At 37.4% G+C, this 16,895-nt stretch overlaps 1 protein-coding gene and 1 long non-coding RNA gene across 3 annotated transcripts in view; one reads left to right on the top strand and one right to left on the bottom strand.

The window, feature by feature from the left end:
- LOC149129169 (UDP-D-glucose 4,6-dehydratase-like) overlaps nucleotides 1-16,895 on the top strand; it is a 33,677-nt gene that overhangs the window by 7,694 nt on the left and 9,088 nt on the right. For both annotated transcript variants that reach the window (XM_089346736.1, XM_089346735.1), the window contains exons 2-8: nucleotides 1,530-1,587; nucleotides 5,927-5,993; nucleotides 7,182-7,250; nucleotides 8,104-8,194; nucleotides 11,879-12,021; nucleotides 13,871-13,969; nucleotides 14,825-14,884. In XM_089346736.1, the coding sequence (XP_089202862.1) occupies nucleotides 1,530-1,587; nucleotides 5,927-5,993; nucleotides 7,182-7,250; nucleotides 8,104-8,194; nucleotides 11,879-12,021; nucleotides 13,871-13,969; nucleotides 14,825-14,884 (587 nt within the window). The remainder of the gene's footprint in view (nucleotides 1-1,529; nucleotides 1,588-5,926; nucleotides 5,994-7,181; nucleotides 7,251-8,103; nucleotides 8,195-11,878; nucleotides 12,022-13,870; nucleotides 13,970-14,824; nucleotides 14,885-16,895) is intronic.
- Nucleotides 6,000-16,836, bottom strand: LOC149129171 (uncharacterized). The gene is made up of 2 exons (XR_016240322.1): nucleotides 16,725-16,836; nucleotides 6,000-6,522 (listed from the first exon to the last, which is right to left on the bottom strand). It is a non-coding gene; the product is annotated as an uncharacterized LOC149129171 (long non-coding RNA).

Raw genomic sequence — 16,895 nt, 5'->3', positions numbered from 1 at the left:
GATATCCTCTGGATACCTTCCCTTCAGTTCCAAAAATAGGCCCGTGTCCATTTTTACGAATCTAATATTTAGGGGCGTATCTTTAGTTATTTTGAAAACTCGAGCCTTGTGGTGCGCTCTTATGATGGTAGACAACGGCTCATTTTTTTCCATGTATGAAACAATTCTTTCTTGTGTTTTGGGGAGGGGTTTGGTAAAAGGTTTCACCATGGGGTTGGTTTGGGGAATTTTGCTTTGTGTCTCTGTTCTGTGCTTAACTGATTTTTTTTGTTTGGGGAGGGGACTCTGAGACTTGTGCTTTTTTCTCTTTTGTACAATACTGTGGTATACTCTATTTCATCGCTCTTATCTGTTTTTTTTTTTCTGCCATTGTTCCCTCTTCCATTTCTGTTGTATTTTCTGGCTTTTCCTTTCTTCCTTTTACCACCTTTGCAGCTTTTTGGGAGGGGGCTTCATCTTTCTTTTTCATGCACTTTGAGCAGACGTGACCCTTTTCTCCACATTTGAAGCAACGAGGCCTACGTCCCTCAATGGCTACTCTCATAGTTAGCCCCTCCCCTACAAACACCCTATTGGGCAAATTTTCTAGCATTTCGTTCGACGCTTGAATGACCATCTCGAGCGTCTGGCCTTTCCATTTGATGGTTTCTTTTTTTCTCATTTGTAATATCAACACCACCTCCTCCATGTCACATATGACCGCTGCTGCTACCCACATAATTTCATAACCAGCTGGTATCTCATCATTGTAGACATTTTAGTCATGCTTTTTAGCTCTCTCTAGTTTTGGGCTGTGGAGGCGCAATGGCCCAGTGGTTAGGGCAGCGGACTCGCGGTCATAGGATCGCGGTTTTGATTCCCAGACCGGGCGTTGTGAGTGTTTATTGAACGAAAACACCTAAAGCTCCACAAGGCTCCGGCAGGGGATGGTGGCGAACCCTACTGTACTCTTTCACCAAAACTTTCTCTCACTCTTACTTCCTGTTTCTGTTGTGCCTGCAATTCAAAGGGTCAGCCTTGTCACACTGTGCCATGCTGAACACCCCTGAGAACTACGTTAAGGGTACACGTGTCTGTGGAGTGCTCAGCCACTTGCACGTTAATTTCACGAGCAGGCTGTTCCATTGATCGGATCAACTGGAACCCTCGACGTCGTAAGCGACGGAGTGCCAACAACAGTTTTGGGCTACAAGCCCAATTAGCCCTCTGCAAGAGTTAGCCTGAAAGTCCACACGGAGTGCAGCTTTTAAGCTAGTTTTTAATAAATTAATAGTTAAACAGTATTATTCTTATTGATAATGTAAGCTTAATACAAATACGTAAATAAAAAATGTCTTTTATTTCATTTTATTGAAATTTGATAAATATTTATTTTAAAAATTGGTTTTCATTTCATTATTTTTGTATAAACACTGGAGTTCGAATAAAGTAAAATTTTATCATAATAACTACGTAACATTACGTGCTGTGTGACAGGTAACATCCAAATGCATAAATATGCTTTAATTGTTATCTTTTTCCTCTTTCAGTTGACTCACTCAATATATTCCAACGTAGGCTTTTTGTCACTGGTGGAGCTGGCTTTGTGTATGTTCTATTTTTAATTCCTTTTGTATTATATTTGCTATTCAGAGATCAAAGTAACTTCATTTAAAATAAGTTGACATTCAGTGACTATTTACTCTATCAATTAAAGAAAATTATTCTCTATGTCATATTGTGCATTGTGTCTTGTACCGACTACCGGCCTCCGTGCAGGTGACACGTAAAAGCACTCACTACACTCTCTGAGTGGTTGGCGTTAGGAAGGGCATCCAGCTGTAGAAACACTGCCAAATCAGACTGGAGCCTGGTGTTGCCATCCGGTTTCACCAGTTCTCAGTCAAATCGTCCAACCCATGCTAGCATGGAAAGCGGACGTTAAACGATGATGATGATGATGAAATCCTTAATTTGTTTCCCCTACTTTTCTTGGCTAGAATTAACCACTAAGGTATATTATGGTTATAGGAGGCGCAATGGCCCAGTGGTTAGGGCAGCGGACTCACAGTCATAGGATCGCGGTTTCGATTCCCAGACCGGGCGTTGTGAGTGTTTATTGAGCGAAAAACACCTAAAGCTCCATGAGACTCCAGCAGGGGGATGGTGGCAAACCCTGCTGTACTCATCCACCACAACTTCCTCTCACTCTTTCTTCCTCTTCCTGTTTCTGTTGTACCTGTATTTCAAAGAGCCAGCCTTGTCACACTCTGTGTCACGCTGAATCTCCCCGAGAACTACGTTAAGGGTACACGTGTCTGTGGAGTGCTCAGCCACTTGCACGTTAATTTCACAAGCAGGCTGTTGCGTTGATCGGATCAACTGGAACCCTCGACGTCATAAGCGACGGAGTGCCAACAACAACATATTATGGTTATATTTGTACTTGTCTCCAAGCTAATGAGTGTACTCTATGTGGTTGCTCATACTGCTCAAAATAACAGCTAAATTTCTTCAAATCACACACAACCATCTTAAAAAATACAACCACACATTACATAATGTAGTCATGAATATGCATAAAGGTGAGATGGTTATAGCTGGAACAACAGCATATTTTTGGGTAAACACCTTCAATTTATTTCATATTTATTATTTTATCAATATTAAATCATCATCATCATCGTTTAACATCTGCTTTCAATGCTGGCATAGGTTAGATGGTTTGACTGGAACTGGTAAGCCAGAGGGCTGCACCAGGTTCCAATCTGATTTGGCATGTTTTCTACAGCTGGCTGCCCTTCCTAACACCAACCACTGCAAGTGTGTAACGGGTGACTTTTACGTGCCACTTACATGACACTAGCAATAGCCTTGACTACAATGACACTGGTAACGGCCACAACTATGATTTCACTTGGCTTGACGAATCTTCTCAAGCACAGCATATCGCCAAGGTCTCAGTCACTTGTCATTACTTTTGTGAGACCCAAAATAAATATTAATCTTAAATGAATATGTGATATAGCATGCTATACTAAAAGAAAAGGAAATGGGGTTGGCTGTGATACATCCTATGGAAACCTGTTTCCAATATTATAAAAGCAAGCCCTCCAATGTGCACACTAAGGGAGACACAAACATGGCTGACCAAAATCAACATGGAGAAGATCCACAGAAATTGAAGCACTGGCAGGCTGCCACACCTAGGGATAAAGATTCCTCTTGTTGGCATCCTACGCTCCACAGGAAGTTAAATGACTAAGATAATGAAAAAGAATACTAAAATGTTTTTTTTTCCCCCAGAGCTGGTTGATCTCATATCTCCTTCACTTGTGCACCTCCAACCCACTTGTTTCTCTACTTTTCATCACTATTGTTACTCTGAACCCCTTCAGTCTAACACCTAACCAATTTCCCTGTCCTTCTTGCTCAGAACATTGATCTTTTAGAATCTTCTCTTTGCTTATGTCTTTTCTGTAGGTGTTGATCTGCAGCAGTTTAAATAGAATGTTAAAAGCTCAATAGTCTCAAAAAGCCCTCAAAGGTTCTGGGTACTGCACTTTGTATCAAACTCAGCAAGCAAAAAACATAAAAATATCTTGATTAATTGAATCCCCTCCTCCGTATCTTGACTATGATGTCACTCACTTGGCTGTTATTGCATCTCAGTGTAATTTTCTTTAGTCTATATATATATTATTAGTTTGAATCAACAGTACTAAGAAAGTATGGCATCACAATATTGTCACAGTGAAGCAGTACAATATTTTTAAAACAATAGATCACATACTGATAAAATGGCATTGACTGGAAAATCTAAGAGAATAAACTAGATTAAAGTGTCATAGCTAGAAAATACTTCAGTTTTGAACTTAGTGTTTTTATTCTATGAATTTTTAGTAGAAAGTGGGTTATACATCTTTAGATGTATACCTGACTTTCCTACTATAAAATTAGAATATAACGGAACGCTGAACTCCAGACCATCAACTTAAACAACACTTATTCAGGTGGTAAATATATACATCTTTAGTTCTTGTTGTTACAGCTTCTGTTGTGTATGAGCATAGTTGTTGAGACGTTATTCTGTAGTTGTGAGCGAGCTGTCGAGTGTAAGTCCGAAAGATGTAGAGAGACAGCTTAACACGTAAAGAGACTGTCTCCAGGCTGGAGTATTAGAGACACTCTTGACACGTCCGTGCTCATGGTCGGCCAACCGAAAAAGAGAAAGATTAAAGCGGGAACGCTTGCTTGTTTAATTCCACGCATGCATGAGACTACGCATGCGCACGGCGTTACTACAAATTCAACTGGTATGTGCTTGCTTGAAATGTGGCAACATGTAACTATTTTGCTTTCAAAAGAATTAGCTTCTCTTATGCTACCAAGTATTGATCAATCTCACATCCCAAATTTGTATGAAGATAAAGATGGTTATACCTTGAGTGTTGTCAGACACTTACCAACCTATATCAGCCAGACAATAGGATCAGTGGTGGTTCCACTTTAGCAATTTACAGAGGTTTAGTAGAAGGGAAGAATGATGATATTTTCGAAGAAACTGAGTGTCATGAACGAACTTGTCTTTGTTTCAGAATAGTTTCTGATCAGAGATTCCTGTAGATAACTTCCAGAAGTCTCTCACCTGATAGTGCTACTAGTTTGAGATAAACTCTGCAAGCAGAGAAGTATCATCAGATGAACCAATCTGAAATGCACCTATCTGAGAGTGATGAAACCATTCTCTACACATTTGTTCAGTGTCTGACTTGTGGAATTACTTCGAGCAGCTGCTGATGTGTGTAGGATAATTCCAGCTGTCAGCCAAGTCCTTTTTGAAGATTGATCCACTGCCCATCATAAACTGGGCAGGGAAGGTAGTCTTCTGTGTGGTAGCTGTTGCCAAAAATGTTGTGTGGTGGACAAGTTTTAAGAGGGCTGAGAACAAATGCTTTCCTCTTTGGTTAAGCTCTTATCAACTTAAAAAGGAAGGTAAGCATAGAGAGGGAGTAGCTATCCATGAGTGAGTTTTTGAAGGTCGGGTGAGAGTGGCAGAAATGGCAAGAGTGGATTGAATCACTCTAAAATTACACCTGTAGGTCAGAGAATGACTGTTGGAGAGGGTATCTGCCCTTAGTAATCAGGTTGATTTAGGATTTGTGCAGTTCCTGGTGTGGCCCCAAAATAGACATCCTCCTGTATCAGAAGGGCTGTTTTGTCATCAACATGTTTGTATACTATACTCTTTACTCTTTTACTCTTTTATTTGTTTCAGTCATTTGACTGTGGCCATGCTGGAGCACCGCCTTTAGTCGAGCAAATCGACCCCAGGACTTATTCTTTGTAAGCCTAGTACTTATTCTATCGGTCTCTTCTGCCAAACCGCTAAGTTACGGGGACATAAACACACCAGTATCAGTTGTCAAGCGATATTGGTGGAGGGGGGACAAACACACACACACATACATATACATATATATATATATATATATATATATATATATATATATATATATATATATATATATATATATATATATACGACGGGCTTCTTTCAATTTCCGTCTACCAAATCCACCCACAAGGCTTTGGTTGGCCCGAGGCTATAGTACAAGACACTTGCCCAAGGTGCCATGCAGTGGGACTGAACCCAGAACCATGTGGTTGGTAAGCAAGCTACTTACCACACAGCCATTCCTGTTTACTTACATTTTAATTTTTTTTTTTAAATCATTCTACTTAACATAAATCTCCACACTTTATGTCTGTCTTTGTATTGTCTCCATCACCTGTCAACCTAGCACTTGGTGTCATTTCTTCTGCCTCTTTAATTTTTGAGTTCAAAAAGGATCAGTTGATGTAATCAACTAAACCCCTCTATCTAAATTGCTGATCTTATACCTAAATTTGAAACTATTATTAATATTTTGTTTTATTTTTGTAGTGGTAGCCATCTTGTGATCCATCTTGTGGAGAAATATCCAGAATACTTCATTGTTAATTATGATAAAGTAAGAAACATTTTCTTCTATTTTATTAGCAAAAACTTAAATTATTTTCTTGTATACTTCTTGGATTTTTCTAAACATATATGTATATTATCCTCTGTGTTCCCAATCTTTACTCCCAGCTACAGGAAGTCCTCGACCAACTCTAGTGGCTTCCCGCCTACATTCATAATCTTCTCTGACTTAATGTTCTTTACCAGATACTTCATCTTATTCTCATTCATTTTCAGCCCCTCACTCATCAATACAGTCTCCACCTCCTGCATCAATTCCTCTGCTTCCCTTACTGTGTTTGTCACCAGAACTCTGTCATCAGCAAGTTCAGCAACTTCAGGAGGGCTGCCTGTCACCTGATAACCTATCAATTTGGTAGGCAAGCTAGTCAGATTGACTACATTCTCACCAGAAACTAAGATACATGGTTGCTCTAAAATGCATAGACTTTCCCGAGTGAAGAATGTACCTCTCTGCATAGGTTAGTCATTGGTGATTTCAGACTACAGGTTAGAAGGATTTCAAGAACCAGACCAAGCTGAAAAAGAAAGATATGGAAGCTTAAGGATCCTTTGGATAATCAAAGATTTAGAGACATCCTAACTAAAGTGTTTAATGAGAAGGAGGTGGAGTTACAGCCATGTAACATAGGGGTTAACTGGAAGTACCTACAAGACTGTGCATAGTGCAGAAAAAAAAATGCCAAAATCAGTACAAATTTGGGGAAAGGTGTTTGACAAAATTCAGAAAGTTTCAAAAATGTCTTTTTTTTTTTTTTTCACCAAGAAAGTGTCCCCCATTGTTTTTAAGTTTATAGTGCAAAAACAAATTGAACAAAATTGGTGTCTGGAAAAGAAGGGTTAAAAAGATGATTGCATAAATTTCCTAAAACTTTTTTGCAATGCTGTGTTGAAAAACACATTTGAAAAATCCCTATCAAAATGGAGAAAATCCTCCTTGTGCAGGTGTGCTATTCTGAACATCTGTTAAGGCATTCTATTGTGGAAATTACCCTGCAACAACAGGATACTCAGCTCAACCAGTGTGTGTGTATTTTATATATATATATATATATATATATATATATATATATATATATATATATATATATATATATATACTTATATATATATGTATATGTGTGTGTGTGTGTGTGTGTATAGATAGATAAATATATTTAAGTTTTTCTTTTTGCAGTTGAATTACTGTTCTTCATTGAAACCTCTTGAGCATCTCTGCACAAAACCCAACTACAAATTTATTGAGGTAAGTGATACCACGAATAATTTAACATATACATAATAGGTTACTTCACCATCTTCATTTGCACACACACACACACACACACTATGATATAGGGATATAGAAGAAAACATTAGTGTGTTGGCTGAAATGCCTTGACATTTATTCTGGTTCTTTGAGTTCTGAGATCAATTCCTACGAAAGTCAGCTTTGCTTCACATCTTCCAGTGTCAATGAAGCATGAACCTTAGGTTGTGGACCAGTAGAATCATTAGAGTGTCAAATGAGCTGCTTTGGAATGTCTGTTCTTGCTGTTTGCATTCTTCAGTTCAAATTCTGCTGTGGCCTATTCATGTGGTTGACATAATCCATCACCCAGTCTAACACCATCATTTAATCCTCGAGACTCTTTAGTGGGGTCCACTCTGTTGCAAGCATTCAGGCTAAGGTTCTGGTTTCATGATATACGTCTTTCCTTTCCTTCCTTTAGTCTTGGGGGTTTTATGAAGGGTCATGGGAACTGCTCTTCCCTCATGATTAATAGATAAAAAAAAAAGAGTGAAACTGAGTGAATGGAGAGTATGAAAGTCATTGAGATGGATTCTCCCAGCCTTGTTCTACAGTGTAATGCTATTTTTGTCTAATAAGGTTTTGAAAAAGGTCATGAAGACTGCACTTCTTCTTGACTAAGTGATAAAAAAAAAAAATGCAGTTTCCACGAGGAGAGAAGAATCTTACAGTTCAGGCTATTACTCTTAATCTTAAAGTGAAACAGAAAGTGAAAGTAGTGTTGTCACCCATATATCCAATCAAATCAACCCGGTTCAAATCTCTGATGTAATAACTAAAATTTTGATTTCTTGTTGCTTTTTTTCAGGGAGATATTTGTGATCCTCAAACTGTATACGATGCACTTAAAAACAACAACATTGACACTATCCTCCATCTTGCTGCTGAATCGCATGTCGGTATGTGGATATATCTTATAAAATACAGCTTGTCATCATCATCATTGGTTTTTTATATACATTTTCCATGTTGCATGACTCAGTGGCTCACAATCATGAGGTTGTGAGTTCGATTCCTGGACCAAATTGTGTGTTGTGTTCTTGAACAAGACACTTTATTTCATGTTGCTCCAGTTCACTCAGCTGTGGAAACGAATCATGACGTCACTGGTGCCAAGCTGTATCGGCCTTTGCCTTTCCTTTGGATAACATTGGTGTTGTGGAGAGGGGAGGCTGGTATGCATGGGTGACTGCTGGCTTTCCATAAAACATTTTTAGCAGTCTTATACTTTGGAGGGGAACTTTCTAGGTGCGATCCCATGGTCATTCATGACTGAAGGGGTCTTTACCACTTCCATGCTGATATGGGCTGGATGGTTTGACAAAAACCAATGAACCAGAGAACTGCATCAAGCTCACATGTCTGCTTTGACTGCCCTTCCTAATACCAACGACCTCACGCATTGTACTGAGTACCTTTTATGTGACACCAGCACTAGTGAGGTCACCAAGTAACATGTAAGACAAGACCCTTCAACTGGTGGTGGCGGTATAGTATTAAGGGAGGGTGCTTGATGCCAGATAATGAGAAGTTAAAGTATGATAAAGGGACAGAAACAGGCATCATGCAGTAGAAGAGGTACAGGGTTGCTGAGACTCCCCTCGGTCATGACTGACCATGGGATTACACCTAGAAAGTCATCCTCTGAGGCACAAGTTTTTATGGAAGACCAGCAGTCGTCCATGCGTACCAGCCTCCCCTCTCCACGCCACCAGTGTTATCCAAAGGAAAGGCAAAGGGGCCGATACAGCTTGGCTCCTGTGACATCGCAACTCATTTCTACAGATGAGTGAACTGGAGCAACGTGAAATAAAGTGTCTTGCTCAAGAACACAACACACTCCCTTTTCAGTTTGTAAGATAGAAATTTAAATGTAATAAAATGTTTTAAAAGAAATTTAAAGTGCCTATGTAATAACTGTAAACCTACTTTTAGGCCACCCTGTGTATATATATATATATATATATATATATATATATATATATATATACAGGGTGGCCTAAAATATATATATATATAATAAGGTTATGAAGGGTATTGGATTCAACCAAACCCAAAGATACAGGTCATACCAAGTAAGTGCTGTATACCGACTAGTTTTGCCCCATTCATTGTATAAACAAGAGTGGGGTATATAACATAGGTCATGTATTAGCGTGTGTATGTATAAAGAGAGAAAAGGATAAAGCGAACAATGGCAAAGTTAGAAATATATTTTATGGATAAAGTCTTACAGCTGTTTCAGGGAAAATCCAATGTATCCCTTCATCGGAGACGGTAATAGTAGAAGAATGGATTATTACATCTATAGGAGGAGAGTTGTAGTAAGACGTGAGAATAACTGACCATACAACTGCTCACTACTGTTCCTCACTTGAATTGCTTCTTTCCCCCTTCCCTTCCTGTCTTGACCTCTTAACCCTACACACATCTCTCACTTGATTTGGGCTATCCTTTGAGTAAACAACGCACAGAGTACACTGGACATGATATGATATATATCCACCTTTGCTCCTACAATCAACTCCGGAAAATGCCCACAAGGATTCTTTACATGGATGTTTACTGCTGGAATGAAGCTCCACTCCAAGTACTGTTTCTTCTTTGTTCTTTTTTCAGCACATCGCTCTCACGTCTTACTACAACTCTCCTCCTATAGATGTAATAATTCATTCTTCTACTATTACCGTCTCCGATGAAGGGATACATTGGCTTTTCCCTGAAACAGCTGTAAGACTTTATCCATAAAATATAATTCTATCTTTGCCATTGGTCTCTTTATCCTTTTCTCTCTTTATACATACATACATACATACATACATACATACATATATATATATATATATATATATATATATATATATATGTATATTACCTTTGTACTTGGCTTTTGTTGACATGTAAATGTTAAATTAATTCTGTATTAACACTGCCTACTCCATTGTTGTTAATTATATGTGTGTGTGCGTGTGTGTATTTATAATGTATTTATATGCATATATGTGTATATGCTCATACAAACCCATGCACATATATGTTCAAGACAAAAATTAATACATTGTATTAGTTATTAGTTTAACTCTCAATGAGTGATTAAGAAAGTGGAAGTGTCTGACATTCTGAGCTTAAGTTCGTCTTCGAAAATTATCTAAAAGAAAGAAAATGTGTACAGGAAAGAAAGAAAAATGTGAGAGATTAAGAAATATGTGTTGTCCTGTCTTAAGTCATGTTGAAAATGGTGGAGGTCAAATGACTAGAAGTGACACACAAGGAATGAAGTAACAAACATGCACACACACACATACATAGACTAGTGTGGTGTGAAAAGTATTGCTTCCCAACCCCATGGTTCTGGGTTCAGTTCCATTGCATAGCAACTTGAGCAAGTGTCTTCTATAGCCTCAGGCAAATGAAAGTCTTATGAGTGGATTTGGTAAATGGAAACTGAAAGAAGCCTGTCGTGTGTGTGTGTGTGTGTGCATATGTATATAAAGTATATATATATATATATATATATATATATATATATGTAGACGGTTTAGATATAGATTCAAGGTTGAATATGGTACTTATGCGTAGGCACCCGAATATCGTATCCCAAAAGGATAGGTGATCAAAATCAAAAAATAAGCAACACGGATTTCAAAGGTGATTGCAGTACACACGTTTCATGCTACTCCAATTTATTTAAGTAATGCGAGCATTACATTAAATGCAATATGAAGAGCAATCTTCAGCTGCATGAAAATGCAGAAAATTACTGTAGAAAAGACATATTATAAATTTGGCAACATTTCAAATCCAAGTGGGAGAGAGAATACATAAAAATCCAAATGTGAGGAAGAATACATATATATAAAGGAGAATATATGTATGTATATAAAGAGAGAAAGAGGTCACAAAAGTGACAGAGGGTAGTGACTAGCACCACTTTTGCTAATGATAAGAGTTAAACCAACTCAAAACCACAAATGCACTGTTTCAAGTGACTGACAAATGGACGTGAGTCCCCAGTGTACATAATTGGATTGCGATTTCGGATTTTGATGTAGACCATCTTAATCCTCATCAGCAATACTTAACGCCTCGGGTTAAACTCAACTACCTCTGTCAGTCTTATAAGAAAACCACTGAAAACGTGTGCTTATTTCCAAATCTGTAAAAGTATAAACAACACTTTAGGTTCTAATTGCTAATAAACCACCTTTTTTTTAATTTGGTGCATGTGTGTATGTATGTGTGTGTGAGAGAGTGTATGTGTACTTGATAATAAAAGATATAAAGGCGCATGTTAGGATTTGATTACAGTAATAAAAACAAAAGCTAACAAAACAATCATTCTTTTGATAGTACTGCGTTTGCTTACAACGATGATCAGTATCAACATGTGGTATTTTCTAAGAGTAAGGTACACTCCATGAGTTAAACATCTTGATCAATATGTACCACTGATTTCTTGGCTGTTTGTTCTACCCTCTCTTCATTCAACCTTTCATGCACTCCCAATATTTATTTATAATACTGACTAACACAACACCTAATATGTTTTATTGTACTTTTTCCTTTTTCTTTTGATTTTTCAGATTTGTCATTTGAAAATCCCCTGAAATTTTCATTGACAAATGTTTATGGAAGCCATGTTCTCATAAATGCTGCTAAAGATCTGAATATAAAATTATTTTTCCACATGAGCACAGATGAGATATATGGTGGTGCACATAATGAAGTGAGTTTTTTGACATTGATATTAATTAAAAGTGATCATAATTATTAATTCAACAGATTTAAGCTATTTCAGAAATAAAACAACAGGCTTGAAATTCTGCTACATCTTTTTCCTTTTGTTTTATAAAATCAGTCCTACAAATTGTCTCATGAATAATGTTGCAATCAGAGCAAATATTGTTGTTGAATCAAGAGGATACACAAGCATAGTTTCCTGTAGAATATTATACACATTTCATAAAACATGTTTACAAATTAAAATCTAAATTTAGCAAATCCATTAACATTAGAATTGTTCAGTGTTACTGAACTGAAGACTTCAGTAAAAAAAAAAAACATTAATTTCATGTGTTCTCACAGATTATTACGAAATATGCATATTTAGTAAAATCACATTACTCAGAAAACTTTCAAAGAGAAACATCAGGAATCTCTGAAAACCAGCTTTATCTTGAGAATAAAATGAACAGAATCCTTCTTTGAATAGAATATTGCTAAAAGCTGGAAATACTTTGGATCAATTTCTTTGTCATTACATAAAGTTTTCAAAAATTATTCATGACACATGCCAAATCCAATGGCAAATTGGGCCAAGATGATTAAGAAACTCTGGTCTGAGGCTAAATTCCAGTGTGATAGTAGCAATTCTGTAAATCCACAAGGAAATCGAAGTCACTATTATGAGATAGAAATGCACTTATCAATTGGGTAGTGTTGTCACCATGAAGAGCAGTGAAATGAAAGCTGTTGTACCTGCTTATATCAAAGAAGACAAGGTAATTTGAAAGTGAGATATCTTGGACATGGACATGATACAATATCAGTAATGTAATTCAAGCTATAAACTTTATTGTTGATTATCCAGTACCCTATCCCGTTAGTCATCCATGTCCTCATACATATACATACACAACCAAAACTTTTAAGATTTTACTTCTCTTAGATAATTACTCTCAGTTTTAGGGTGTATATTTGAAATATTGTTTTAGTTTACTGCATTTCAAATAAAATTAGTAAGGTTAACATTACTTGAAAATGGATTGACATCATCGAGTACCAAACAAATTGTCTTGCAATATTTACCGAGCACTCCTTTGTCTTCTGAGTCCAAATTCCTCCTGGACCAATTTTGCATTTCAGTATTATTATGTCAATAAAATAAAGCTAAATCAAATATCAAGGTTAATATCGTCGTCATCGTCATCGTCGTTTAACGTCCGCTTTCCATGCTAGCATGGGTTGGACGATTTGACTGAGGACTGGTGAAACCAGATGGCTACACCAGGCTCCAATCTGATTTGGCAGTGTTTCTACAGCTGGATGCCCTTCCTAACGCCAACCACTCAGAGAGTGTAGTGGGTGCTTTTACGTGTCACCCGCACAAAGGCCAGTCAGGCAGTACTGGCAACGACCACGCTCATCTCGCTCGAGAAACCTCATGTGTCACCCGCACAAGAGCCAGTCCAGGGGCACCAGCAACGATCCCGCTCGAAAATTCCACAACAACCCCACAAGAGCCAGTTCAGGGGCACCGGCAACAATCTCGCTCGAAGAAATTTCATGTGTCACCAGCACAAGAGCCAGTCCAGGGGCACTGGCAACGATCTCGCTTGAAAAACCTCATGCGTCACCCGCACAAGAGCCAGCCCAGGGGCACCGGCAATGATCCCGCTTGGAAGATTTCATGTGTCGCCCGCACATGAGCCAGTCCAGGGGCACTGGCAACGATCCCGTCCCGCTCATATATAATGTATCATAATATCCCTTAAAATGGGAGGCTTTGTTTCTATGTTAGAAATTACAAGGCATGTACGCTAATCGAAATATTTCCTTTCCATATTTATTACAAGATATGTTGTGAGGAAAGCAGTTTCCAACCAAGCAATCCATATGCTGCAACTAAAGCTGCAGCAGAGTGCATTGTGATGTCATACTGGAGAACTTACAAGGTAAAAAGCATTTTTTCCTACTGTGTATATTTGTTGATATTGTGGGTGTCCAGCTTCTACTGAAACCATCACCAACAATTTACCTTGGCACAGACATGACAGTGTAGTTAAGAAGGTGTATTCACAACTACACGTTTTTTTTTAGATTCAGCCCCAATGTTACATCCTTGAGTGAGTACTTTCTACTATTGCCCCGGACTGACCAGTGTCTTTTTAATGAATTTGATAGACAGAAATTCTATAAAACTTGTATGAGAACATATATACACATGTGTGTGAGTGTGTGTGTGTGTATTTCACTTGGCATTGCCAATACTAATAACATGATGTACAACTCAATATGTGCATACTTCTGAACAAAGATTTAGTCGAGTGCAGAGCAGTAATAAGAAAAAGAGATGACAAAGGAATAAACGATTATCTTATGAACTTACGTTCATATATCTATCTATCTATCTATCTATCTATCGATATATATATATATATATATATATATATATATATATATATATATATATATATATATATATATATATATATATATATATATATATAGACCTCGCTCAAATGACTTTTCACGTGCCAGTAAGGTGACGCTGGTAACAATCACGCTCAAATGGTGCTTTTTACGTGCCACCAGCATGGAAGCCGGACAGCTGCTCTGGCAATGATCACGCTCGGATGGTGCTGTTAGCGCTAGCCATGTTAGTATGGAAAACAACCGTAAAACAAATGAACATGATTGTTTCTCACCCAACCTCACCATTATAAGTTACCTCTAATCATAAATGATGACTGCTTCTTCACCAGTAGTTACCTGCAATTATGATTATTTCTCACTTTCCTTATTAATAGTTACCTGTGATTATGATCCGTGCCAACAACATATATGGACCTCACCAATACCCTGACAAGGCAAGTTAAAAATATTCCATCAACATCTCAGATTATTTTAGTATTTTTGCTTTCTTTTTGTGTTCATGTTGTTCTTTAGCTTCAAGTTAGCACTAATCAAAATGGATTCACGGTCAAAAGCATTCCAGTCTTTGAAGAGAATATTGCTAAAAGCTCAAAACACATTGGGCTAATTTTCCTGCCATTACTCAACACCAGTAAAAAACATTAATGTCAAGTTGGGCGAAAACGATTGAAAAACTCTGGTGATGGTAGCAGTTCTGTAAATCCACGAGGAAGTTGAACTCCCTATTATGAGCTGAAAATGTACTTATCATACATATGTACTTTGAGCAATTAATTTGGAAGACCCTAGTGGAATGTATAATTGCAGCACATGGCCACAGTATAGTGTGGAGTGGTAGTTGTGATTGAGATCCCAGATCTTCGACCATGGGTCTATGATATGACAACAGGCATATAATACAGATAGATTAATGTTCAAACTGGATCACAAACCTAAAATCCAGCATCAAAGGATGGGAGATGTTTACATGTAATCTATGTAAACAAGACTTGGGTATAGGAAATGAATTGGTCAAATGATATATTTCACTTGAGTTTGAAAATTATTTATTATTTCTGATTTGTTTTTAATTCACTTCCCCTGGTGAAATTTTTCAGATTCTTCAACTTTATCCTTTGAATAGTCTGATACCAGGTCTTACAACTTCAGTTTTTCATGTCTTTTGGACATGGTTATTTATATGATTATTAATTCGTTATATAATAGCACTCCAGTAACCACTACTAATACCCTTCTAACTTGATTGTCTTTTAGCCCTCATTGTTATTTACATTTTATGCTTAAAGTTTTCCTGGAGTTGTCATGCTTTTGCACATATGGAGGATTTTTAACATTTTGGCAGTTAGATGTTTAGACAAATGTGTACTTAGTAGGAGATTGTTGTCCTGTCCTTTCTTGTCTTTTCTTCTTAATTATTTTTCTTTTTCTTTGCTATTCAACCCTGTCACATATGCTCATAGCTTCATACACTCTGCTGTGTCACCTTATTCTCTTTCGAATGAATGGCCATTATCTTGTTGTTATAACTGACCACTACCCACCACCATCTATCTCCTCTTTGTACACTCCATTCTCTCTCCTATCTATGTAGAACTATTATGAACTTTCTCCTGGTTTTCTACTTAATTATATTTATACCCACATCTGCATAACTAATTTATTAATGTTTTGATGCCATTAACAATAATCTGTCCATTTTTTAATTTGTATCCATGTGTGTGTGTATGTGTGTTGGGGAGAAGTGTGTTCACATGGATGGTGATTTTCTTGCAGTTACTGATTCTGCAAAGAAAGAAGCTTGGAAATGCTACTATGGAAGGCTACTAGATGTAGACAATGCATGAGAGGAGAGAGAGTCTGCCTACTGTGGATCCCAAAGGAGGACTGACAATCCAAATAGACAGTATCATGGTAGGTAAAGCCATGAAGACCAGGAAAGCCCCAGGCCCCTCAGGAATCACTGATGAGATGCTTAAAATATCAGGTGGTGTGGGTTATGGCCTAATCACCCATATAGTTAACCAGGTTGTACATGAGGGAGTCATACCCAAAGACTGGTGTAGCAGCATCATTGTCAACTGCTTCAAAGATCGCTGTGACCTAACTTACTGTATTTAGAATATTAATTCCAATTCTTTAATCCAAGAAATTTGGAATTTTGTAAACGTATGAATTTTAAACATACACACACACACACACACACACACACACACACAGAGAAAATCTGCCTTTTATAGATAAGATTCACAAGAAAATGTTTTCAAACTTGTTTACCTTGGATGTTTTGTCTGAGTTATTATTCCTTGTGTTGAAAGTAAACGCAGATGGAATGTTTGATTATATGTTTGTTTCAAATAGGTTTGTAGAGGTATAGATAAATAGTTGAATGATCTCCCTTGCAAGAAGGATCATAGAGTAATCTCCCTTCCTAAGTTTCTTGAAACA

This window comes from Octopus bimaculoides, unplaced genomic scaffold, assembly GCF_046866305.1.
Source record: "Octopus bimaculoides isolate indiv1 unplaced genomic scaffold, ASM4686630v1 contig131, whole genome shotgun sequence".
NCBI lineage: Eukaryota > Metazoa > Mollusca > Cephalopoda > Octopoda > Octopodidae > Octopus > Octopus bimaculoides.
This window is presented reverse-complemented; position numbering and strand designations above follow the sequence as displayed.